This window comes from Erythrolamprus reginae, chromosome 1 (genome assembly GCF_031021105.1).
Source record: "Erythrolamprus reginae isolate rEryReg1 chromosome 1, rEryReg1.hap1, whole genome shotgun sequence".
In the NCBI taxonomy this organism is placed as follows: domain Eukaryota; kingdom Metazoa; phylum Chordata; class Lepidosauria; order Squamata; family Dipsadidae; genus Erythrolamprus; species Erythrolamprus reginae.
The window spans coordinates 122,186,269-122,213,921 of NC_091950.1; the positions used below are offsets into that span (position 1 = coordinate 122,186,269).

At 38.1% G+C, this 27,653-nt stretch overlaps 1 protein-coding gene across 1 annotated transcript in view; it reads left to right on the top strand.

Moving 5' to 3' along the window:
* The first annotated feature begins 1,174 nt into the window (after positions 1 to 1,174).
* The window catches only part of SCUBE2 (signal peptide, CUB domain and EGF like domain containing 2), a 58,878-nt gene continuing 32,399 nt past the window's right edge, over positions 1,175 to 27,653 (top strand). Inside the window, exons 1-8 of the mRNA XM_070743592.1 lie at positions 1,175 to 1,282; positions 6,466 to 6,588; positions 10,155 to 10,280; positions 12,445 to 12,579; positions 16,263 to 16,388; positions 18,273 to 18,389; positions 21,128 to 21,217; positions 22,946 to 23,083. Coding sequence (XP_070599693.1) covers positions 1,189 to 1,282; positions 6,466 to 6,588; positions 10,155 to 10,280; positions 12,445 to 12,579; positions 16,263 to 16,388; positions 18,273 to 18,389; positions 21,128 to 21,217; positions 22,946 to 23,083 — 949 coding nt within the window. The 5' untranslated portion in view covers positions 1,175 to 1,188. The remainder of the gene's footprint in view (positions 1,283 to 6,465; positions 6,589 to 10,154; positions 10,281 to 12,444; positions 12,580 to 16,262; positions 16,389 to 18,272; positions 18,390 to 21,127; positions 21,218 to 22,945; positions 23,084 to 27,653) is intronic.

Here is a 27,653-nt window from a genome sequence, read left to right on the forward strand (position 1 = left end):
TTTAGTGGCCTGCAGTACTGCACTCTACCCATTGTGGCACCTCGGCTATCATTTTGAAAGCGGAATGCAATAAAATTTCATTGTAACGCATGCTGATTAATGTACATTTAAAGTGACAATAGTTTTATTCTATTTTTTAAAAAATTGGGGGAACCTTTGGAAGGGTAATAAACTCAAATGCCTCATCATCATTAAGCTGCCACCAACCATAATAATAATAATAATAATAATAATAATAATAATAATAATAATAATAATAACAACAACAACAGAGTTGGAAGGGACCTTGGAGGTCTCCTAGTCTGACCCCCTGCTTAGGCAGGAAACCCTGCACTACTTAAGACAGATGGTTATCCAAAATCTTCTTTAAAACTTCCAGTGTTGGAGCATTCACAACTTCTGGAGGCAAGCTGTTCCATTGATTAATTGTTCTAACTGTCAGGAAATTTCTCCTTAGTTCTAAGTTGTTTCTCTCCTTGTTCAGCTTCCACCCATTGCTTCTTGTTCTGCCCTCAGGTGCTTTGCAGAATAGGTTGACTCCTCCTTCTTTACTGGAGCGCTGCTATCATGTCTCCCCTGGTCCTTCTCCTCATCAAACTAGCCATGCCCAGCTCCTGCAACCGTTCTTCATACGTTTTAGCCTCTAGTTTGCAACGTTAGCATTAAAGGCCAATTTTCTACCCATGACCGAAGCCGTTCTCAAATTTGTGTAAGCCAGAAGTGATTCGGCTTTTGCTAAAAAAAACCCAAAACGTGTTAAGTAACGGAAAATGCTCCCTTCTTTAGAATATGCTACTTTAGGCGGGGGAGAGAGAAGAATCCCAACACTTAACGCAACTAGCATTTAGACGAGAGAGATCCGGGCGTCCCTCAGTAGTTCTTTCTGAAGCGCGGCGCGAGGGCTTCGCGGAAGCGCGGGAAAAAAAATGTGTGGGGGGGGGGGGGAGGCGGTGGGGGGAGAGAGGCGGTGGGTGGGCGCCTCCCTGGGCGCGTGCCCGCCCCTCGCCCCGCCAAAGCAGCGCTCGCACGTGAGGGAAGGGGAGGCAGTGCCGCGGGGTGGGACAGCTCCTCCGGCAGACGCCTCCTATTTTGGGACGCGCGCGTGGGGCCGGACCCAGGGGGCGACACCCGGGGCAGCCGAGAGCAGGAACCGCAGAGCAGTTCGGCAAGGCAGCTCCAGCTGACCGAATGGGGTCCGGACACCCTCGCTCCGCCGCCGAGGCGCTTCTCTTCTTCTTCCTCCTCCTCTTCCTCCTCCTGCCGCCCACCGCGTCTCCCCAAGGTCAGCTGTGCGCCGCTGTGCGCGGGCGGGCGATGAAGGGGCTTCTTTTCCCGGGTTAGTAGGGCGAGCGAGGGGTTGTTGCGCTGCGTTTGGGCACCTCGCGAGTTAAACCTCGCCGTTAATAAATGGCCATCCAGGTGGAGCGCTTCGAGTTAAGCTGGCGGCCGGCCGGGTCGAGCAGCAGAGCTTGTCTGGCGTCAGTCCGCGCCCCCTTGCCCGAAAGCGGGGAAGCTCCTGCCTTCTGTGTTGGGGAGTTAAACCTTTTTGGGAACCCGCTACGCAGCCAGCATTTGTGGCACTATTGGACCCTTAAGTATCCACCGCATTGTTACATCGAGAAAGGTACACACTGCTCAAAAAAATAAAGAGAACACTTAAAACAACACAATATAACTCAGACTTCTGTGAAATCAAACTGTCCACCGAGGAAGCAACACTGATCGACAATCAATTCCACATGCTGGTGTGCACATTCAACTTTGCACAGAACAAAGTATTCAGTGAGAATATTTCATTCATTCGGATCTAGGATGCATTAGTTGAGTGTTCCCTTTATTTTTTTGAGCAGTATATTTTAAAGGCGAGTTCCTCCTCCGTTTGGTACAATGAGCCCACAGGTAAATTTGGGAAGAGGAAACCTGTCTGGGTTTTTTTTTCTTCCCCCACTTTGGCAACAAAACAGTATACTGTGTGGCTCAGGCTTCTGAGATGGGATGTGGGTGGAATAAGCTTCCCTAGGGGCAAAGGCTCCGGATGTTAAGAAATGGGCAGCAGTTAAAATGTGGGTTTAATTGATGGAGAACCCAGAAGACAAAATTAGACTTTCTTGGAGGTAGCTTTCTTTTGGGTGATCTATACCTAGTTTTATTTTAGGTGTGTATGTGTGGTGTGTGTGTGTGTGTGGGGGGGAGGATAGTGTCTTGGCATATTCGGGTCCTTTCCTGTGTAAAGTTGATAGAATCTTGGCTTATCTTGCAGGGGAAAAGACAGGAATATGTCAAGACCTACATACCTATACCATGAAAATCTACAAAAGCACACACTCACACACACACACATGTTATTGACATAATAATAACTTTGGAAGAGATATTGTTAGTCTTAAATTTTATACATAACATCAGACTGCCAATCATGAGGTGAGTTAGGATAAATAATACTAGAGGGGGGAAGAGGGAGTAGAGGGGGAAAGAGAAGGAGAGAGAGGTAGAGGAGGAGTGAAGGAGTAAATAGGTAGGAGGGGAAGAGAGGGAGAGAGGGAGGGGAGTACAAGAAAATGGAAAAAAAGGGGAAGACTGATGTTGGTTGATGTAAGTGCAGAACAGAATACGGAGTTTTGAACAATTGACAAAAATTTGTAATTAGGAATGTTATTTTTAATATTTTAAGGTATATACATATGAATCTGTGTTGTAATGGAGAAAAATAAAAAAATTGACAAAAAAGAAAAAAGAAATGGGCAGCAGTTATCTAGCAAATCAGTTGGTCTACATTCCCTTTTTGCATAAAGTTCATCTGTTTTTAAGTGCTTACATTTGACATGGGAGTACTAAATTCCGACATTTCATCTATTTTTAGTGCTTTGCATTTTAGTGCTGTGCTTTGGGGGGAAACTCAGTCCTATTTCTAGCCAATTGAAGTTAAGAAAAACTAGAGCAGTGATCCAACCTATAGTTACTGAAGATTAAATATATTTAAACCTAAGTGGGCTAATTTTTGAATGAACATCACAGAGTTGTGCAGATAAGTAATTCTTAAAAGGTTCTTGGTAGGGCCTTTTGGAAACTATATTGTGCTTTGAACAAGGCAGAGTAGTACATAGAATTAGCCACCCCAAGTCCTCAGAGAGGGGCGGTATATAAATCAAATTAAATAAATAAACAAATACAGCTGAATACAGCTGATGTTTTGTAAGTAAATGCTTCACGTAACATGGAATGTATAGAATCCAATTGGACTTTACAAGAATCCAAAAATAAAAAGATTTTAAAATAATTTCCTCTTGTGTGTAAAATAAGTGATTCTGTCCTATCAAATAAGTAGTGGTTCTTAGACACACTTTCATAGCGAATTTTTCTCCAATCTTGCCTTGCAAATATATAGAATAATTGTCAAGTCACATTTTATACACATGTCTAGATTTTTTTGATGTGTGAGCATAAAATGTTGAGGCCTTTTTCAAGTTGAACTTGAGTCCTTGTGACATATTATAAGCTTCTAAGACAAGTGATGGAACATTTGCAATACAGTACTGTAGGACAATATAAATTCCCATCCCTGTACTTGCCTGAATTTTTGATACTTCAAATGGAAAAAGCATAATGATAACATGGAATATGATTCATCATTATGACATCATTGTGAATATTTTTCACATTGCTGGTCGGAACCATTCCTATAGAACTTGCTTGCAGAGACAAAATTATACAATGCTAATGAAAAATCTACTATTCAATGGAATATAATGTGAAAGAGAAAAAGAAAGAAAAAAATCAGTTGAATACAAGCAAATTAAATGGCAACTGAAAAAAGAAATCAATCGATATATCTATTTGGATGACATTGAAAGGATAAGATATTTGGTCAGCCCCTTCTGAGGAGAGCTGATGGGCAGGTTTCAAAATATGTTTTACAAGATAAGCTTGGCTTACATGTGTGTGATGCTGTGATGGAAATATAAAGTGGCAGAACATGTAGTGACATCACAATACTTTTTTGTATTGTCAGTGATAGGAACTGATGCTTACAGCAAAGCATTACTTAATTGTGATGCCATAATGACAAGTCCACAGTTCTTTGCCACAGCATTGCTCGGGTGGGATTAAAAAATTCAAGATGTAATCATAACCATAGGGTCAAAGTCCCTTCCATTTCTGCATGTAATTCTATGGTCACAATTGCCATCCTGATTATTTTTATTCACCAGTGAGTCTTGACTCTCACTCTTTGCCTTCATTTCAACACATTGCTTATTTCAAAAAGATACTAAAATATTTTTAGTAGTTATGTTGATGATCTTGGTGAAAGCAGGATGGAATAGTTCATCCATCCTTGTTCTTCTTGACTTCTGAGTGGCCTTCAGTATCATTGACCATAGAATTCTTTTGTGCCAGAGGCAGAGTTTGGGACTAGGTCAGGGGTAGGCAAAGTTGGCTCTTCTATGACTTGTGGAATTCATCTCCCAGAATTCCCAAGCCAATCATGCTAGCTCAGGAATTCTGGGAGTTGAAGACTACATGTCATAGAAAGCCAACTTTGCCTATCCCTGGACTAGGTGATGCAGTTTTGTGCTGATTTGGCTCCTCTCTCTAAGGTTAGTCCCAATTGGAGTTGATAGGGAGTGGGACTTCCAATCCACAGCTCTCCATAATGGAGTGCTGCAAGGTTTGGTACTTTCTCAATTCCTTTTTAACATCTACATGGAACCTCTGGGTGGGATCATCCGTCATCAAATTTATATATCCATCTTTGGTGACCCAAGTGATGATATTGCTGCCCTCTCTTAATGCCTGGAGGTTGTAGATATTTGAATAAGAGACAACAGACTTTGGCTGAATCTTGATAAGATTTAGTGACTTTGGGTGCATGGAGCTTGGGTTCTGGGACATTAAGATTTTTAGTTCTGGGCGGGATTGCATATCCCAGTTGGAGCTGATATGCAACTTGGGGGTTCTTCTAAACTCGCAACTCCTGCTCAATGAGCAGGTGACGAGTGTGCCTAAGAGAACCTTTGTGCAACTTCAAGTGGTTTGCCACTTGTGTCCTTTCCTGGATTTCGAGTTCCTGAGCTCAGTCACTCAATCCCTGGTCATCTCACATTTGGACTATTGCATCACCTACTAGTTGGGGCTACTCTTGAAGAATATCCAGAAGCTTCAGCTGGTAGAGGACTCAGCCCCAAAGGCAGCTCTTTATTTATTGCTTTAATGTTTTATACAGTAGTGTAAGCTGCGTAGAATTGCCTTGGTAAGATGGATGACATAGAGTTTAATAAGCAAATAAATAAAAATAAACATTATGGATAATTGGATGATATTTCATTAAACTATATTTATGTATCGGCCTGAAGATAGGCAGTATGGAGCCTGCACCAAGTACTGATCTTCAAGCCAATAAATAAATTTAGACAGAAAACGGTCCATATTAGGTTTGAATGCACTTTGTAGCTAATGTAGGGCCTATCGTATTGATATAAATATTCATGGCAGTATGCTACATTCTCCACCAATTACTGTTTTGGCTATTTGTAGAATGTATTACAGTTCAGATTGGTGGAGAGAATGATGTGAGTTATTAGATGATCAAAACAGAATAACAGAGTTGAAAGGGACTTTAGAGGTCTTCTAGTACAATCCCCTGCTCAAGCTGGAAACCCTATACTATTTCAAACAAGTGGTTGTCCAGTCTCTTAAAAATCTCCAGTGTTGGAGCACCCATAACTTTTGGAAGCAAGTTATTCCATTGATTAATTATTCTATCTTCTTCTTGTAGATAACGCTATAATTTGCATCTTATCTAGACTTAAGCACAGACATTGGTCAACTTTCAAGTTCAATTATGCCTTCTCAATCTCAACAAGGAGATCTCACAAAAGTGCTGAGGAGGGCATGGATCAAGCCCATGATTACAACAATATTGAAAAGTATTCTATCCACTTGTTTGAATGCCCAAGGATGAAAAGTCTCAAGACATGTTGCCCCAGCTACCATTTATTTATTTATTTATTTATTTATTTATTCATTCATTCATTCATTCATTCATTCATTTATTCTCCTTAGGCGGCTTACAACATGTTAGCAATAGCACTTTTCAACAGAGCCAGCATATTGCCACCACAATCGGGGTCATCATTTTACCCAGATTTGAACTGCTGACCTACAGATCAACAGTCAGCTTCAGTGGCCTGCAGTACAGCACTCTATCTGCTGCGCCACTGGGATCCTCATCATGAAGTATGAAGACATCAGACCATTAGGGTTTCACCCATTTTCACCCATTAAAACTAATATTTGTTTATTTTTTTAGTTTTATATATGCCATTTGGGATAATGAACATAGGAGCCACGGTGCCTGTAGAAGTCATACTATTAGCTATTACTTATAATCAAATGTTGTGGTCTGCATATACGAGGTTACTGCTGTAAATTTTAATTACATTGTCACTCTCATTTCCCTTTGCACAGATGTTGATGAATGTGCACAAGGAATTGATGATTGCCACCCAGATGCCATTTGTCAGAATACTTTGAAATTGTATAAGTGCACATGTAAGCCAGGATACAGTGGAGAAGGAAAGACATGTGAAGGTGAGTGCGGTAAAACCATAAAGCTGATTTGGACTGAATATGATTGTTCTCAATACCTAGTTGAATAATAGTGACAAAATGCAAGTATTCGTAAAATGGGGTTATTTAAGTATACAGTATTATGGTAATCAATTTTTGTGACCTAATTTAAACTTTACTTCATCACACTTTCATAAAACCTGGTTTAGAACAATCTCTTGATTGTATCTTATAAGTGAGTGCATTTCAGGTTCTTTCCCCAGGAGGCTTGAATGGGCTGTTCAGTTTTCCGCTTTTCAAACCATACAGTTATTTTTCTAGATTGCGAAATGCTTAAAATCCTATTCCATATTCAAATAAAAACACATTTTTTAAAAAAAGAAGTGATTTATTTCTTTGCTTCAAAACATTCCAGTTGGTCAACATGATAAGACAGACAGGTAGCTCAAAATTTTAGTTATTAAGTGAGACAAAGTTTAGACCTTGCTTGTCAGAAAGTGATCACATGACTCCAGGATACTGCAGCCATCATAAATATGAACCAGTTGCCAATCATCTGAACGTTGATCATGTGATCATGGGGATGCTGCAATGGTCATAATTGTGAAAAATGATCATAAGTCACTTTTTTTGGTGTTGTAACTCCGAACAGTCACTAAATGAACAATTGTAAGTCAAGGATTACCTGTATATTCTTTGCAATATATGTATGCACATACAGAATCATATTGTGCTAAATCATTATTCTAACAACGATTAGTTGAACGCTGCACAATGTTTATCTTAACACATAATACAGAGTGATAAATCATTATTCATATAACATGTTAAATCAATAGTAAACATAATATTGCTCAGAATGATGTTCGACTTCCCACCCACCAAATCACATCCTAAACAGGAAAAAAATACCTTATTATAGTCTAAGTTTGCGGCTTACAACAGTATTTTACACCATCTGGTACTTTCTATCTTGTGACCCAGTTCCTTGCAGGTTAGTTAGTTATATGTTGTAAGAGATGGTACTCTGTATATGCTCTAAGATTAATATGGTGATGAATAGTAAAGCGAGGGGTGTTTGCCTCATTTGAAACACCAGTGAAAATTAAAATGGAGAATATTTATGGAGCTCCTATGGGGTTTTTTGTGTGTGAGAAAGGAAAAAAACAGCTGTTTTTAGCTGATTCAAAGATGTTAAAGTTGTTTCCCTGCAAAGTATTGGTCAGCTGATAAGTGGACTGTTTTAAGGTTGGGTGAGAGGGCAAGGCATAAGAGATTGCATTGATTGAAGAAAGAAAGATGACCCAGGGGACATAATGAGCAAAGATGAAGAGGATGTAGGCAGAGAGCTGTATGTATACCTGCATTACAGATCCAACTCCATTCTAATTGCAGCATCCAGGATAAATATGGGGAAAAAAATTATCAACCTCCATAACTTTCATATTTTATTTTGCATACCTATTGATACATATGCATTTTGTACTGTATGATAAAATCCTTTTTTGACACCAGAGAAAGGTTCTCAACTTAAGTCTAAAGCTTTGCAACTTTAGGCCAATCTGAAGAACTTTATTTCTATAAAAAGGTGATTGAGAAGGTGATTATCTCACAATTACATACTTATAGATCAAATAGCTCTGTTTCAGTCAGGCTTATGACCAAGATAGAACTTTGAGACTGCTTTGAACATCAGGGTGAATGATTTATATAGAAACTAAACTAAAACTTTCAATTCCTCCTATTTTTGCTACAATTGATCATATCACTGTATAGTGGGCCACATGGTGAAACTTGAGATTTTGTCTGTGTCAAAAACTTCATTCTGGAAAATACTTGTTTGGCATTTAGAATGTCATATAGAATTCTCCCCCCACCCCTGCCCGCTCTTCAACATCCTAATGAAACTATTGGGTGAGAGTATTGAGAGGGGATGTCTTTAATCTGGTAATACTAACCAGACATACTGGCCACTGTCATTTAACTCCAAAGAAGCAACTGATACTAATAAATTTTGCTTAATCCTTGCATTGTGCTGAACCTCTAGATCATAACCATACCATTCTGAGAGGTTGTTAGGCTGTTTTAAAAAAGAGATCCTCCAGACTCCTTGGGTTGTGGACCAATTGCCCCTATTAGTGGATCAGCAGGCTCTACATTTAGTTACTCATGCCCTGATCATTTCCTGCATTGATTATTGTAATGGGCTATACATGGGGCTGCCCTTGAAGAGCATTCAAGAGCTTTAGCTGGTGCAAAATGCTTGTTCCTAGATTAGTACATATTATGCCATTGCTATAGGAACTGCATTGGGTACCAATTTGCTTCCAGACTTAATTCGAAGCCCTACATGGCATGGGGCTGGGTTAACAGTTAATAGATTAACAGAGTTGGAAGGGACCTTGCACATAATCTATTTATGTATTTATTTATGTATTTATTTATTTATTTTGTCCAATACACAATGAGGGTTTTAGTGGGTATATATCTATATACACATAGTAAAATACATGATGAAGGTTATAGTGGAGATACTCATAGTAAAATATATCTAAGAAATAATAGAAAAGAAGGTATAGTAATAGAACATATCAATGAAAGAACAGAAGAAGAGATATAGGAATAGAAGAAAGGTATAGGAGATATAGGAGAGCAATCTAGTACAACCCCCTGCCCAAGTAGGAGACCTACACCTGTCTCTACCTAAGATTGAACTCACAACCTCCTGATTGTGAGGCAAGAGTCCACCTCTAGATTGTTTGAAGGACTTTCTCTCCCAGGTTACATCTACCTGTTCCCTAAGGACCAGCACAACAGGCAAATTGTAGATCCTATTCTCTAAGGAATGATACCTGACAAGGCCTAAGAGGACACCTTCTTCTGACATGGCACATAACCTTTGGAACCATTGTCCCCCTTGAAATCAGATTAGCCCTGACCTTATTGGTCTTCTGGAAGGAAGTTAAGATGTGGCTTTTGCCAACTTGCCTCAATAGCAATAGCAATTAGACTTATATACCACTTCATAAAGCTTTACAGCCCTCTCTAAGTGGTTTACAAAATCAGCATATTGCCCCCAACAATCTGGGTCCTCGTTTCACCAACTTGGGAAGGATGGAAGGCTGAGTCAACCTTGAGGCTGGTGAGATTTGAACCGTTAAACTACAGCTATTAGTTAGCTGAAGTGGCCGGCAGTACTGCACTCTAACCACCTCAGCTCCTAATCAAGGTCTGGCAGTGGTGGTATGGAGCCTACCAAATGGTTATTCTATAATCAAATGGATTGCATCCCTCTGCACACTATTGTAGTCATGCCTTTTGTTACTTTATGTATTTTATATGTGTTTGCTTAACTCCATGAGCTGCCAGGAATCACATATGTAAGATGGGCAGTTATATACACTGAACAAACAGAATGGAAGCAGTACTGGACATGAGAAGATTTAGATAATTTATTTTTGAAAAAAATACGCTATTTGCAAAGTTGAAATGATTTATTAAAAACATACAGATAATTTAATCCTGTCACAACTTATCTATAAGAAACAAGTAGGTATCTATCAAATGGCTTTTGCTTTATTCTCCAGATATTGATGAATGTAATAATGAGTTCAATGGAGGATGTGTCCATGAATGTTTTAACATTCCAGGCAATTATCGCTGTATATGTTATGATGGCTTCATGTTGGCTCAGGATGGTCATAATTGTCTTGGTAAGGATATGCCCCCCCCCCCCAAAGTTATTATGTACTGACATATTTATTGTGTGCCTAGCCTTAGATGAACTGAAATGCTAATTCAGCAAAATAACATCTTTGTTATTTATTTTATTATTATTTATTTATTTATTTATTGGATTTGTATGCCGCCCCTCTCTGCAGACTCAGGGTGGCTAACAACAGCAATAAAACAGCATATAATAATAATCCAATACTAAAACAGTTAAAAACCCTTATTATAAAACCAAACATACGTACAGACATACCATGCATAAAATTGTAAAGGACTAGGGGGAAAGAGTACCTCAATTCCCCCATGCCTGGTGGCAGAGGTGGATTTTAAGCAGCTTACGAAAGGCAAGGAGGGTGGGGGTAATTCTAATCTCTGGGGGGAGTTGGTTCCAGAGGGCCGGGGCCGCCACAGAGAAGGCTCTTCCCCTGGGTCCTGCCAAGCGACATTGTTTAGTTATTACGTGTATTTATGAAAAGAGCAGAAAATCACCATTTGTTAATCACAATCATTTAACCTTAACCATGATTTTTAAAAATTGCAAAATAAATGGTTGTTTATTTCAGCTAATCATAGCTGGATTTTAAATGACATCTCTGAACTGTAGTGATTGGAAATTTCCCATTTTCTGCCTGAGCCCAATCCACAGATGAAAAGGAATAAGTGAGTCCCAGGCCCAGTCTGGTTTACATTTACAATGTTAGGTCATATTAAGGGCTTGACAAGGAGCTTTCTGTCCACAGGGCAGATTTGGTCTACCTGTCCCCACCACCCAATCCCACTTCCATTCCACATCAATGAATATAGTGGGCATTTGTTAGTCTACTTTAGCCAAACAAAATGTTTTTGAGGCTGCATGCTGAAGAGAGCAATAGGCAATAGCTTTCTTCTAGAAGTCAAAGGACAATAAACAAAAGGTAGCCTGGAGAGAATAATATGACAAGGATTTTTAATATAGTCATACTTTTCTCATATATAGTTGTGGCCAAATTTGTGGAAAACTTTTTGGAAAAGTGTATTTTTGAATTTTGATAGCACCACTTTTTTTGTTGAAGTTTCAGGGTAATCATATTCCACTGCTAGAATGGCCTGGGAATAGCTCAGACCTTAACCCAATTGAAAATCTATGGAGCTGACTAAAGAAACTTGTTAGTCAGAAGTGACCCAGTAAGAAGACCCAGTTAATAGAAGGAATCATTCAATCTTGGTTTCACATTATTTATTTATTCTTCTATGCCGCCCAGTCCCGAAGGTCTGGATTATAACAGTTACAGAACTAGAAGACTTGATTCACTCCATGGGAACATGTTGTAAGGCCATGCATATTCATGCTGAAGGTTACCCGACTAAGTATTAATTGACGTGGTGATAATTTTTGTATATTATGCTTCACTTTTCTTTTTGATAACTGCTATTCTAATAGCAAATCCTTCATAAAAGTTATTTCATTACATTTTTGATTACATTATCTATCCATTGATATATATACTTTTATGGTACTGGAGTACTCCCAAAAAGGTGGTGTTGTGGTATTGGCTAGTTTTAGAAAATACATTTTTCACAAAAGGTTTCCACAATTTTAGCCACTACTGTGTATCTTTAGTACCTATGGAATTTGTACATCTATTGTTAGGCAGGCAAAGAATGAATGCATCACACAAACAGTGATGGTGGGGTTACCAGGAAAAAAAAAACTTAAATAGTTGATGATCTGACTTTGTTTTTTTCTATTGTTGTTGTTATTGTCGTCATCTTCATTGTTATCCTGTAATTTAGTCCTGAGATTAATATGCCTGTTTTAAATAGGCTTCAAGGAAAAATATCTGCAGTTTTATTCATGAAATTATAACAATTAGAAAAAACAATTTTAGTGGGCAGCTTAAGGAAAAAATTAAACTTTGTATTTCTTCAGAAAAATAAATATCTGTATAGTGTTAAGTTTTATTGAGTCTGAATAGGAGTGATAGGAAAAATAGGGCAACTATCCAACCAATTGGCTATTTAGTTCATTACTACTTGATGGGCTATTTGTGTGTAGCTGTTATAGACTTATTTATTTATTTGCCATCCATCTCGCTGCAAAGTGAATTTGGGTGACTTACAAGCTTACATGGTGTTGGTTCAAAATTGGTTTCATGTGTATTCCAGATACGGATGAATGCTTGGTCAATAACGGAGGTTGTCAACATGCTTGTATCAACACAGTGGGTAGCTATGAATGTCGTTGCAATGAAGGATTCTTCCTCAGCGATAATCAGCACACCTGCATTCACCGTTCAGAAGGTATAAGCATTTTCATTTTTACAAAAACATGCACGAGGCTCTTCCTTTTCCCCACCATTCAGAATCCATTTTCTTGAATCATGTGGTTGTATGGAATGATCATACACAGTAAGCGGAGTTTCTAAAGATGTTATAGGATATGCTATTGATAAAAGGACAAATTGTAGCTTGTCTCTTGCCTGTTTTTAACTATTACATTATACGGATTCTGCTCAGGCAGGTATGCATTAGACAATAACTTCTCAGTGATGCATGGCTAGGAATTAATTTTTATTCTATCTTGGGAATGGATGCCATTAAAATCAGGCAACAGTCTCTAAGATAGTGGGGGAAAGGGTGCAAAATTGGTAGTCATTCCTCATTTATACTTTCTGCTTCTTCCTCTGTGTGAAGGCACTCTTCTTTTTCTCCAAGGCTAGTTGGAGCAACTGTGGTTTACATGCCCAAAGCAGGAATTCAGAGAACTTCTACTTGGTGATGGAGCCTTGAAACTTACTGTCGATGAGCATTCCCAAAACAATAGGATAAAAAAAAGCTTGGCCATTTTGTGCTGTGTCACAGTTTGTTTAAATAATCAAGTACTGTAAACCATGTACAATCTTCAGAGCACATAAAATTAGCTTGTACAGTGGTCCCTCGATTTTCGCGGGTTCAAGCTTCGCGAAACGGCTATACCACGGTTTTTCAAAAATATTAATTAAAAAATACTTTGCTGTTTTTTTCCCTACACCACGGTTTTTCCCGCCCGATGACGTCATACATCATCACCAAACTTTCGTCCGCCTTTAATAAATATTTTTTTAAAATAAACTTTAATAAATAAACATGGTGAGTAATAATCTAAATGGTTGCTAAGTGAATGAATAATTGCAATTTAGGGGTTTAAAGTGTTAAGGGAAGGCTTGTGATACTGTTCATAGCCAAAAATAGTGTATTTACTTCCGCATCTCTACTTCGCGGAAATTTGACTTTCGCAGGCGGTCTCGGAACGCATCCCCCGCGAAAATCGAGGGACCACTGTATTGATAAAACCTACTGGTGATATAAAGCAACTGATGGTGATGAGCTGCAAAATCAAAGTCACTACTTGCTATGTACAAGTTTACAGGATTCACTTTCATTTTACAGATTGCAAGAGAAAATTAACTTAATTAATAGCTGCATTATTTACTCCTCGTGAAAATGTTATCACTATAAAGATGGTATCTTTTGAATTTCAAAATTTAAGGTCTTTATTGAAATAGGATTAATTGTTCTTCTTTGTTTCTATAATGTTATTTAATTGATAGGAAAAAACTAATTCTTAATTTTACAACCTCTTTCAATCAAAAGGCATTTAATGGTGGTAATATATTTGTAAAAGTATATATGGTGAAAGGCAGTATTTCAGCATGTGGCTATTCCCTTTGCACTACAACTTTCAGGGGAATAATTTTCTCTTTATGCAGAAATGAGTAAATCAGAATTCCCTATTTGAAAAGTTAGTGTTTTCACTAAACTTTACCAAAGTAGTTGCTTATACAGTATAACTCTTGTTTCTGAGCATGCACAAAGAAATCACACTATTAGCAGAAGCTAAGCTGTTAATTTTCTTAATGCTTTTTATAGGTCTTTTAACTACTGGCATGTTGAACCTTTCAAATGCCAAACAACAGAAGAGTTAATAAGACTAATTTGTGATCCTTTGTAATAGAAAAAGATGGCCTAACAACATAATAGTGATTTGTGGGTTTAATATGGATTTTTGTGTCTTTTGTGTTTCTGATTGGATGAAGACATCATTGTATTCCTAGTTTTCTCACTGTGGGAAAGAAATCAAGGAACCAGTAGAGCAGAATAATCAAAGCAATATAGCAGCTATTCCTTTGTTAGTCAGAGTCACTTTCGAAGAAGTATGTTGGAATAAAAGCACAGCTTATTAAAAAGCTTCAGAATTTTCTAAGGGCATGATGTTAGTTACAGTTTTTCCTTGGGAAAAGGAAAGTAATACCAAACAAAACTTAATTCACAAATTATAGGACAGCTTGGTTTGGAATGCATTATACATTGTTTTATCTACTGTTTCCAAGCTGGAATGAGAAGCTCCTGATGCGCATAATGAATTATGCATCATTATTAGGTAGTCTGTAAATTAGTCTCACATATATCAGCACCTTTTTGAATGCCCTGTGGATTTAGAAGATGTCCATCCCCCTGTCCCCACATCTCCCCACCATGAAGGTTTATGTCAAAGGGAAAATATATTGGAAACTTCATTTCCAGAATTTACAATATATTTCTTTTTTGTTAATGTGGGATCTGGGAGACTTGCTTCTCCTTCTTATATTAAACAGGGATAATTGTTTGCATATGTGAAATACTAAAAAAAAGGCTGATCCATCTCAAGGTAATTATTTTCCTAATTGTAAGTTCACAGCAAAATCTACGCCCACACTTTGGGTTATAAAAATGATTCCACATTGAATATTTATTACTTTATTGGTATGATATGGGAAGGTATGTGTTTGTGTGTGTGTGCGCGTGTGATAATTATTTGATTTAATGGACAGGGGGTAAACTATTTTTTTTTTAATATAGCTTCCGTTCTTATAAAACAAAATATTCCCAAAGAGAATCTATAATAAGATTTCCTTATGAAATTTGTTCAGTATTATTGATATGCTTTGCGTGGTCATCAGAAATTATAGAAAGTCTCTCATGTGAATTTCCTTTAAGTCTCTTTGATTAGATGCTGATATTAAAGAAAAATCTAGACTTGAAGAAATATATGTTTGCTCGCTGAGTCCATTATAAGAAATAAAACAGGACAAGGGATAATTCCATGCATCTATATATTTAGAATGAAGCATTTCTCCCTTCTGTAGCTAACAATAAATCAGTAGCACTCTTTCTCTGGATAAATGTTGTTTGTAGAAGATGCAGGCAGATCTTAGACTGGGAAAGAACAAGCTGCTTCATTCTTTATATGGTGGGTGTGTTTCTTCATGTTTAGTAGGCATCAGGATGAATTTCAAGGAGACTTTCTCCCTAATTTTACATTTAAGTTCATGAATCAGAAGCAAGACTTTTAGAGAAGACCAAGCTTTCAGTAAATAAATCTTCTAAAATTAGATATGCTTATCTGGTCCAAGTTAAAGACTGGCCATAGAATTACCGGTACCTATCCATCAAAATCTAATGAGAAGGAAAGTCTCACTCATATGTATGTATGTGCGTCTATAATAGTGACCATGTTGGTATTTTCTAAACATTTATTGAATTCTTGAGTTCTATTAGTTGTCTGTCCTCTTCAAGAATGAATATATTGTTAGGAATTAAGTATTTATTGAGGTATAGTATATTTTAAATATATCGAGGATCCATCTTCTGCTTACTGTATTTTCCAACTCGCCTCTCAGCTCACCCTATTCCATTAAACATTGTGAAAGTAATGCCAGTTCACAATTAATGACCCCATTTTTCCCTTTAAAACTTATAACAGATTTATAAATTTAGTTAAACTTTGAAGGGGGTGCATCCTATACTGTTATACTCTTGCTATACAAGTTTTATTCCTTTTTTCATATAGGATTGATTGTCTCATGACCCACTTAATTATTAAATGGTGATAAATATCTAGAATCTGTTGTCTGTATTTAACAACCTCAGAGAATACTGATACATCCACACTGATTGTTTTATAGAAGGTGTGAGCTGCATGAATAAGGATCATGGCTGTGCCCATATCTGCAAAGAAGCGCCAAAAGGAGGAGTGGACTGCGAATGCAGACCTGGATTTGAACTGGCCAGGAACCAAAGAGACTGCATTTGTATGCAACCTTCTACACCTACCTGACTCTTTATGCAGCCCTTCTGATCAGAAGGAATTGCTAAGCACCTCTCTAATTATCTTCTGATTTAAAAGATTTCCACTGTTCACTTGGTTTTTGTTCACTTCTGCTCACTAAAGTTTTGCCTTGTGATAATTTTCATGATTATCAGATGCCGCAGATGGTACGCGTGGTTGATAGTACAGGGTAGATGGCATGCATTAGAGATGTGTTTAGACTGCCAATCTTTCTTCATAGAAGAAATCTCTTCCAACTCTGTTATTCTTTCTTTGTAGAATTTTAACTAGAGCTTTGGAAATAGAATTCAGTAGCCAAAGATATATATAAAGTAACTGCGAGAATCCAATCTTGAATCCAATATTATGTCTTCTGGTTGACTTTCTAATCAAAGAATAAATCTACAATACTATACCTATGCCAACCTATCAGAAGTTATTATAACTCAATTAAGCTAAGTTACATTTTTGAATAGCACTGAATAGCACTGCCATATTTAATATCCATGCAGCTTAGCCGAGAGCATGGGTGTCCACAGAAGAGTATGAAAATCTGTAAGATGTTGGATATAGTGTCCTGGTTGAAGCACCATATCTTTTATACATGTGTGCAATATCAAAGTGCGCGCAAGGGAAGGCCTCAACAGTGTCATACTCATAGTAAATCTTGCGGGTTTAAATGAAAGCTGATGCCTGAGAAAAAGTGCTATCTTTAAATATTAGATTTGAGTCTGAAATAAAAAATATGCCTGTACATTACCACAGTAACCCAAAGCTGCTTTTTGAAGAGGAACTAGACTTTCTGGCTTTTTTCTTTTAAGACATTTTGCTTCTGATCCAAGAAGCTTCTTCAGCTCTTAGCTGGATCAGAAGTAAAATGTCTTCAAAGAAAGTCCAGTTGCCTCTTGAAGAAGCACTTTTGCGACAACCTGGACAACTGAGAATCTCCGTACGCATTACTACAATAACTTTTTTAAATCAATTTTATACAATGTAAATCAATGGATTTAAAATTTTATGTTGACTATTAGATAACTAAATAGCTATTTATAAATTATTAATAATTATTAATAGTATTAATTATTAACAATTAATTAATATGTATAACATATAGTATAAGGATCATTTCTTATGAGATGGGCAATGGGCACCCATATAAATTTGATAAATAAATTCATAAATTCAAAAACAACATTAATTTAATTGCCAAATATTAATTGTTAAAGAATGCCTATACTGTACTGTATTTGGAATAGTAGGGTCTCCTGCTTGTGCAGGGAGTTGGCCTAGATAGAAGAACTCTAAGGTCCCTTCCGACTCTGTTATTCTATTATTGTTTAATTTTGTTGCTGCCCTTGCATTTAATAAATGTTCATTTGAGAATTATGTTAGAAGGATAGATAATTTTTCTGTTAAAGTAGCTCATAGGCCAACAATCATATAGGACTCAAAGATGCAACAGTCAAGGGGGAGAGGTCCTGAATTCAGAATGATATTTATTTGTTTGTTTGTTTGTTTGTTTATTAGATTTGTGTGCTGCCCCTCTCCGTAGATTCGGTGCGGCTCACAGCAATAACAAAACAATGAATGACAAATCTAATATTTAAGTAACTAAAAACCCCTTATTAAGAAAGCAAAGCATAAACACAAACATACCATGCATACATTGTATAGACCTGGGGGGAAGGGAATATCTCAATTCCCCCATGCCTGACGACAGAGGTGGGTTTTAAGAAGCTTACGAAAGGGTGGGGGCAATTCTGATCTCTGGGGGGAACTGGTTACAGAGGGTTGGGGCCGCCACAGAGAAGGCTCTTCTCCTGGGTTATAAATACTTCAGAAGTTTAATTGGATCTTTACTTTCCAGTGACTTGCAATCATGGAAATGGAGGCTGCCAGCACAGTTGTGAAGATGCAGAAGATGGGCCTGTCTGTGGATGCCATCCGGAGTACACAGTGCATGCCAGCGGAAAGACATGTATTGGTATCTCACTTCTTTTCTGCTACATTATGTGTAGACAGGTTGTAAATAAACATGTGACAGTTTCTGAATGAGTGATTTCTCTCAATAAAAATATAGATTTTTTTTTTTTTACAGTTCACTTAAAAATTGCAGAAAGTCCAAATAGTTTGCTTGCGGAGGAGAAATGTGTTGGATTGGGTTAGTCACATAACAGCACATGCACAGCACATGCACTTAACAATGGGCTTTGATGATGCACCTGACTAATTGATGACACTAATGATAATAGCGGCATATAAATCAAACAAACAAACAAACAAATAAATAAATCTTCCATTAATAGATATCCCCAACCTTTCTTGTTCAGCGGTGGTGGCGGCAGGCAGGGGAGGGAAGGGACTGGTTTTGTGCAGACAACTTAATCCCATGCGTGAGCAAATTAAGTTTTGCACCCTAACCTGCCATATGTGTGGTCCAGTTTCCAATGGGCTACGGATTGGTACCGGTCCTTGGACCAGCAGTTGGGATCCCTGAATTAAAATATTCCCTTAGACTGCTAAAACTGTAGCTTTTAATTGGGCAAACTGGTGCATTGCAAGGTAACAATTTTTGAATCAAGTTATCTCAAATGGGCTGGTTTACTGACACATCCAAAATCCAGGGAAATTAAATTTCGAAAATGTTATGAAATATTTTATGAAATAGAAATTAGCATAAAACATTATGACATAATACAAAATGTCGTAAACATTCCCTATGGTCAACTTCTGATGTCTGGCTGTTTTCTATACCAGGGGTCACCAACTGTGGCAACTTTAAAACTTGTAGACTTCAACTCCCAGAGTTCCTCAGCCAGCTTTGGGAGTTGAAATCCACAAGTCTTAAAAGTTGTCAAGATTGGGGACCATTGTTCTATACAGTTCAACATGAATTATTTTCAAAGTACCGTAGATATATTTCTGAATATCTCCCTGGAATTTACAGAACTATTCCATACTTTAGAAACTCTGCTATAGTTGAAAACATTACAAATACCATCATAAATTCTCTTGTAACAAGGTTAGAATGAACTTGTAACTAATATCATGAATAAACTAGACATTATATACTGTATTTAGGTCAAAGATTAGGGTGAAGTAAACGTTATTTGTACTATAATGCTGTTAATATTATGTTTTTCAGTGAATTCAGGTTTCAGAATTTTGGTGCTTTCATTTGAAGAATTGATAGTAATAGCATTTAGATTTATATATTGCTCCATAGCTCTTTACAGTACTGCATGGGTGGCTTAGAAGCTTTATTTGCATATTTCCTCCAATAATTTGGGTTCTCGTTTTACTAACCTCAGAAGGATGGAAGGCTGAGTCAACCTTGAACCCTGGCAAGATCAAACTCAAGGCTGTGGACAGTCTCCCTGCAATACTAGACCACCGAGCCACCAACGCTCCTTAAAGCTTAAATACTTAAATTGATTAAAATATCAACATATCAAGAAATCCCATGTTTGGCCATTATACCAAAAACTCCTAAATTTACAAATTGGAAATGATCCTAGAGATCACCTAGTCTAATCACCTACTCAGTGAATCCACTACTATGACACCCCTATGAGATGATTGTCCAGCTTACTGCTAATGAATTCTGCAAGTAATCATGCATTGTATCAGGTATTGTATGTAAATTAAACTTGCTGCTTATAACAAAGCATGTATGACAAAGGAGATATCGGTGTAATAGCAGCAGGAGAATTCTAAAAATCATTGCAAAATAATCATCTGGAAACTGGTGGGAAAGAACACAATTTTTATGGCAGAGAGAAAAAAACCCCCAAGATTGCCAAAGGAACTGTTGTAATACAATGTATTTTATAAGCAAAGGGAAACTCGTTATTCCTTAGGAAGGTTTTTGAGTTAAAAACACATTTACTAGAAAAACACATTCTATATAAAATTGAGCCAGAACAAAACCTACTTTCTACAATCCTTCATTTTGGATGATAATTTATTTTCTTTTATATAGCATGTATCAAACTGGGATATATGAGCTGGTCATACAGGATTACTTAACTATGGTTTACTGATATCACCATCTGTGGGATTTACACAGTAGGCTAAGCGTGGTTTACAAAAGTTGTGTTAAAACAACATGCCAAGTCAAAACCAGGTAAACATGGTCTATGTGTCCAAAGGGGGTGAACCTATAAGTCAAGTAAAGGTAAAGTCTGCCATGATAGTGATGAAAATCCCTTTGAAGTTACCATGTAGATAATTATTTTCTTAACCAAAATCTATTGTCTAGAACGGGGGTCTGCAACCTTCAGCTCTGGAGCTGCATGTGGCTCTTTTATCCCTCTGCTTTGGCTCCCTGTCGCTCAAAATATGCATCACAACTGCCAATGTGTGTGACATTTCCCGGCACATAATTTATTGAGTTTTTCATCCATCTTTCTTTCCGGAGTTCAAAATGTTTTGTTGCATGCAGAAATAAAAATGTGTTTTCTCTGTAGCAGGTCATTGGTTTCATAAATGCAACACAGTACCTTTTTTTATACATAGCATAAAGGTTAAAAAAAAAGATATATGTAGTGTTATCTTCATTTTAGATATCAAAAGGGTTTTGTGACTCCCGTTGTTTTTCTTTCTGTGGGAAAGAAGTCCAAATGGCTCTTTGCATGTTTAAGATTGCTGACCTCTGGTCTAGAACATTAGTTTTTACTCCTTGCCTGATCATTTGATATTTATTTTCTTTTCCATACTAAGAAAGAGTAGAAGCAGCCACAGAGATCTCTGAAAACAATGTTACGGCAGGAACTGATGCAGACAAACGAGTGAAGCGGCGACTGCTTATGGGTAAAGAAATGTTCAGGTCTGATAGCTATTTGTAAGAGATTTCCAAGCTTTGCTGTATGAATAGCAGGAATAATCACCACTGTGTAATGAGTTTACAGGAACTGAAAATTCTTATTCCACCTAATGAAATTAATACAATTTCTATATAGTAGACACCAATTGTCCCTGCAATTACAGAGCTTCTCATGTTCTGTTTTTGTCAGTTGGCATGAAATATATTCAGAAAAACTTTTTCATTGAAGTACCATGCTATTTGCTGATTACTGTTGCACTTTCTGTTTCAAATATGTAGAAACATATAGCGCTAATTCATATTTCTGGAAAAAGGTAGTGAAACTATTTTTAGTTATACTTTATTAAAATTTCTCAAAGAATGAAATTAAGAAAAGAAAAAAATAGGAATGAAAAATAAGGAGGAGCAAAGTGCAAGGGATAAATGAAAAAGAGAGAGAAGGTAAAAAAGTAAATTTTTATTTTCTTCGATACAGTTACAAACATTTTAATTTTTTTTATTCTTTGCAGAAATTTAATAATGTATTACTAATTAATGTATTACTAATTGTATTCATATTATTGTTCTGTTTTGGTACATGCTGTGAGCAGCCCTGAGTCTTCAGAGAGGGGCGGCATATAAATCCAATCAATTAAACAAACAAACAAATAATAAAACTTATTTTTTTAAAAACAGCAAACTATGGAGGATGTTTCAGGAGAAAATTAGCCAGTCAAAATGACTTGATTGTTCCTCAGTATATACCTATTGTCCCGCCTAATTTTCTAAGATTAAGTGGGATATCGACATACAATGAGGAATAATCAAGTACACTTGCTGCAGCTAAAATGCTATGACAATGAGGATATGCCCCAACAAACAAATTGATATGTAGGAAATATATGGATACATCAATGAAAAACAGCAGCCTAGGAATGTAGCTATTGTGGGAAGATTGAATTATAGAGAACATTGAAGGAAGATCTGAAAATTGCCTACAATATTTTTTTCATTTAACAAACTTAGAGGAAAAGAATGTCCACTAGGCCTGAATAGCCATTAAATTGGTGAATAGGATGTTAAATATAAAAAAAGGATCCTAGTGGTGCATCGGTGGAATTTTATACATATCTAAAACAGCAACCAGATATCTGTAGCATTCAAAATTTAATAAACAGAAGTCAGGAAGTCGTAAGCTTACTATACTGCTTTTAAATGCCTTTATAAGCCCATGTGATGAAACTAGAGTACTATGTATCATTTTGGTAGGTATAATGTTATCAGAGGCAACATGCTTCTAAATACCAACCATTGAATATTAGTCATTAGGAAATGCAGATAGGAACAGTTAATCAAATGCAGTTTGTGGAATAGAAACTTTGGCCTGATCCCGTACAGATTTTCTCGGATTCCCATGGAAGCCGAACTGAATACTTATCTGTGGGTAAATTCTTATAGTTAACCTATCTTGATTTTTTAAAAATGTTTAAAACTGAAGTTATTTATCGCCTAAATGTCTCTGGAATTCTTGGTGCTCTTTCAACTTGGTTTAGAGATCACCAAGAAGTCCATGGTTCAACCCTAAGATAATCTCTGGAAAAAAAAATTGGATGTGTTGGTTTAACATTAGAATTTGATCAGAATTCATTCGGTTGAATAAATAAAAATATCTCATTTCAAATTGTGTTCTAGGTTTTTTCCCCCTGCAAATGTCAAATTGTGTTCCTTTTCCTTAGAAACTTGTGCAGTAAATAATGGTGGCTGTGATCGTACTTGTAAGGACACTTCAACAGGTGTCCACTGCAGTTGTCCTATCGGCTTTACTCTTCAGCTTGATGGGAAAACATGTAAAGGTAAAGTATTCATTGAAATATGTAAGCTAAATATCTAGAGAGGAGTCTCTAAAATCCCAGAAAAATGCAATATTGCTAAGCCAGTACCTGTACAAAAAGAAAATTTGAACTAGGAAAACAGTATACAAGGAATTACTTTGATTGTTCCTATGCTGAAATATGTATGTGAAAAGTTCACTTTGTTTTTTGTATTCAATTCAGAGTTGTTACTTCTGTCCTGTAGATTGTACAGTGCTAATACAACTCCAAAGTTTAGAGGCAAAGGACCTCTGTATATATCAGACTAAATTAAATTACTCCTGCATGTAACATCCTCTAACAAAACACTTATTGATAACAATTACTTCAGAGGTGGACCTTCCCAGTTCAGACCAGTTCTATGAAACTGGTAGTAACTTGGTGGCCTGGGTCGCTAGAACTGGCAGCGACCCAGGCATGCCATGCTCCTGAACTGGCTCTCTTGTTTTTTGCTTCTGCGCATGCTGGGGTTTTAGCGCTACGCATGTGCGCGCATCCACATGGCGCGTCAAGGAGAAACAAAATATGGGTATAGGCTTAAATTATTGTGGCCTTTCAGTTTAATTCCAAGAAAATATAATTAGAGATACCTAGAGTAAGAGGGATCTAATTTTCAGAAAGAATAATGAAGTCTAACTGTTCATTGCTGCAAGTAGGGTATATGCAGCAGACTGCTTGTTCTGGCCAACTTTATGTTTTAATATTCTCCCTGTTTCACACAGAGGTGTTTTCCTTGGCTTCAAGTAATACTATACTGTCTATGATTCTGGAAGCCTTTCCTCTATAAGATCACTTCCCACCCTGCTCAGAGACATCAACTGACTCAGTTCTTAATGCTGCATTATCCCATGTACCAATCTTAGTTTAGAAACATAGAAACATAGAAGTCTGACGGCAGAAAAAGACCTCATGGTCCATCTAGTCTGCCCTTATACTATTTTCTGTATTTTATCTTAGGATGGATATATGTTTATCCCAGGCATGTTTAAATTCAGTTACTGTGGATTTATCTACCACGTCTGCTGGAAGTTTGTTCCAAGGATCTACTACTCTTTCAGTGAAATAATATTTTCTTACATTGCTTTTGATCTTTCCCCCAACTAACTTCAGATTGTGTCCCCTTGTTCTTGTGTTCAGTTTCCTATTAAAAACACTTCCCTCCTGGACCTTATTTAACCCTTTAACATATTTAAATGTTTCAATCATGTCCCCCCTTTTCCTTCTGTCCTCCAGACTATACAGATTGAGTTCATTAAGTCTTTCCTGATACGTTTTATGCTTAAGACCTTCCACCATTCTTGTAGCCCATCTTTAGACCCGTTCAATTTTGTCAGTATCTTTTTGTAGGTGAGGTCTCCAGAACTGAACACAGTATTCCAAATGTGGTCTCACCAGCACTCTATATAGCGGGATCATAATCTCCCTCTTCCTGCTTGTTATACCTCTAGCTATGCAGCCAAGCATCCTACTTGCTTTCCCTACCGCCTGACTGCTAGTTTTCTTTTCTATGCCTGCTTTCTGTGAGGAGATTCATTTTTCAAAATAGAAAGGAAGGTTGCTAAATTCTGCTCTGAAGCAGTTGCTCTATGGAAGAATTGGGTATAATGCTGGAGCAGTTAACTTGGCATTGGAATTGCTATTTGATTAGATATTATTCGGTACACCATTAGTTAGATTTTAATTGTGTCAAATTCCTTTCCATTAATTTTTATGTTAGGAAGGATTTTCTCTTCAACTATAAATGAATATGTAACTTCAGTGTAAATTGCTATAATAAATTATGGTGCAGAAAAACAAGTACAAATGATAATAGCAATTGGAATCAGGATCTCCACTGCTGAGAGATTTGGTTGTAAAGCTTGATGTCATGTGACCGCATCTATCAGCAACGGCAACCAGAATATCTCCGAGACCGCCTCCTGCCGCACGAATCCCAGCGACCGATTAGGTCCCACAGAGTGGGCCTTCTCCGGGTCCCGTCAATGCCGGGGAAGAGCCTTCTCTGTGGCGGCACCGGCTCTCTGGAACCAACTCCCCCCGGAGATTAGAACTGCCCCTACTCTTCCTGCCTTCCGAAAACTCCTTAAGACCCACCTTTGCCGTCAGGCATGGGGAAACTAAACATCTCCCCTGGGCACGTTAATTTATATATGGTATGCTTGTGTGTGTGTTTGCTATTACATGGGGTTTTTCTTAAATCGTTAAATATTTTAATTAATTGGATTGTTGTGACTGTTTTGCTTGTTGTGAGCCGCCCCGAGTCTTCGGAGAGGGGCGGCATACAAGTCCAACTAATAAATAAATAAATAAATAAATTATAATCACAAATGCATGGGTTGTTAAACGGGGAGCAATGACTATCCTGTCAGAGCTGCACTTTCGGAAGATAGCCAGCTCAACCAGCTAACCAACCCAACCAGCCAGCCACAGACCAGTAGATATGGAGTTTAAGTCTTCAATGAAACACAGCAGCAGCAGGAAGTCTTGCAAAAATATATTTACTTCTTATTTACACTACTACCTGTATTCTATCTTACTATACATACATCACACTAGTATCTCACTACAAGTATCTCAATTACAGTAACTCACAGGAACCAACAGTCCAATACTTTGATATAGCAACAGGAACTTTAGATCAGAGGACGGAGAACGAAGCACACAACACACATCACAGAGAATCAGAGAGAGAGCAATACTAAAGCTCTTACATATTTAAATACTTATCACCCAATCAGGTTGCTGCATGCTTACTTAACTCAGAATGATTCAGCATTCCCTTCCTTTCCTTCCTTCCTTCTGCACTGAGATATTACCTCAGCATATGCTTAATCCTGACATATCCCAGATAAGGAGAGTGACAGGGTTGGAGGAAGTCCTGGGAGGGCTAGAGCAAGCTGCATTTGAGTTGTGAGAGGCCTAGAACAGGCCACGTGCAAGCACATGAAGGTGAGCAGGTAGATGGTGTGACAGGACAGATGGAGAGACTGGAAGGGCTGTATAACATTTGAGTGCAATGAGGCCATCAGATGGATGGCATAGCGCAAGCACAGGGAGGCCAGGCAGAGTTATCAGAGCAAGTTGCAACCTATGCCACAGGTTTGATTTGGCTTGTGACAATTCAACAAGGAAAGTCACAAATGATTATGGTGTAACCATGGAATTAAGATTGCCATACATGCAAGCCGGCCGACAAGCTCCTAGATCACAATCACATTTATTTATTTATTTTATTTATTTATTGGATTTGTATGCTGCCCCTCTCTGTAGACTCGGGCGGCTAACAACAATGATAAAAAACAGCATATAACAATCCAATTAATAAAACAATTAAAACCCTTATTATAAAATCAAACATACAGACAACATACCCATGCATAACTTGTAATGGCCTAGGGCAGAGGTCCCCAACCTTTTTTGCACCAGGGACCGGCTTTAAGCTAGACCAGTTTTCCATGGCCCGGTGGGGGGGGGGGGGGAGAGCTAGCTGTCAGCGGCGCCGTAAAAGGGGCGATCAAGAGAGGAATGGGTGAATGAATGGACGGAGGGTGGGAAGGAAGGAAGGGAAAGAGGGAAGGGACAGGAACAAAAGAAGGGTGCAAAGGAAGCAAGGAAGGTGTGAAAGGGGAGAGTAAGAGAGGAAGGAGTGAAAGAAGGGAATGAGGGAGGAAGGAAGGGAGGAAGGAAAAGGAAAGCAAGAAATGGAGGGAGGAAAGGAAGGAAAGAAAGAAAGAAAGAAAGAAAGAAAGGGGAAGGGACAGGAACAGAGGAAGGAAGCAAGGAAACTTATGAAAGGGGAGAGTAAGGGAAGAAGGTAGGAAGGAGAAAGAAAAGAAGAAATAGAGGAAGGGAAGGTAAAAGAGAGAAAGAAAAAGAGCAAGAAAGAAAGCAAGAAAGAGAAAGAAAGAAAGGCAACTTCAAAGAAAGGCTCCACTGAGCATCTCTCACTCTCTCTCTCTTTCTATCCCTCTTTCTTTCTTTCTCTTCCTTTCTCTCTCTCCTCTTCCTTTATCTCCTCTCTCTCTCCCTCTCTCTTTCTCTCCCCCTCTCTCCCCCTTTCCCTCTCTCCCTCTCTTGCTATCTCTCCCCCCTCTCCCTCTCTCTTTCTCCCTCTCCCTCTCTTTCTCTCTCTCCCCCCTCTCTCTTTCTCTCTCTCTCCCCCTCTTTCTCTCTCTTCTTCTCACTTTCTCTCTCTTGTTTTCTTTCTGTCTCTTTTGCTTTCTCTCTCTCTCACTCTTTCTTGTTTTCTTTCTCACGCTCTTTCTCTCTCTTGTTCTCTCTCTTGCTATCTCTTTCTCTCCCCCCCCTTTCTCACTCTCTCTTTCTCACTTTCTCTCTATCTTGCTGTCTGTTGCTCTCACTCACTCTCGTTCTCTCTCCATTCTTCTCAGCGATGACGCGCGCACGCCCTGCCCGCCTCACCTTTGCGAGAGCACTTTCGCCCCGGGCTCTCAGCAAGGGGGTTTGGAGGAGAGGCGGGGCCGGCGAAGGTGATATTGAATGTCGGGGAGAACGGGAGGTGCACGCGCTCCCTATCCCCTGCTAGCCCACTCGGAATATTCAAAAAAGAAAA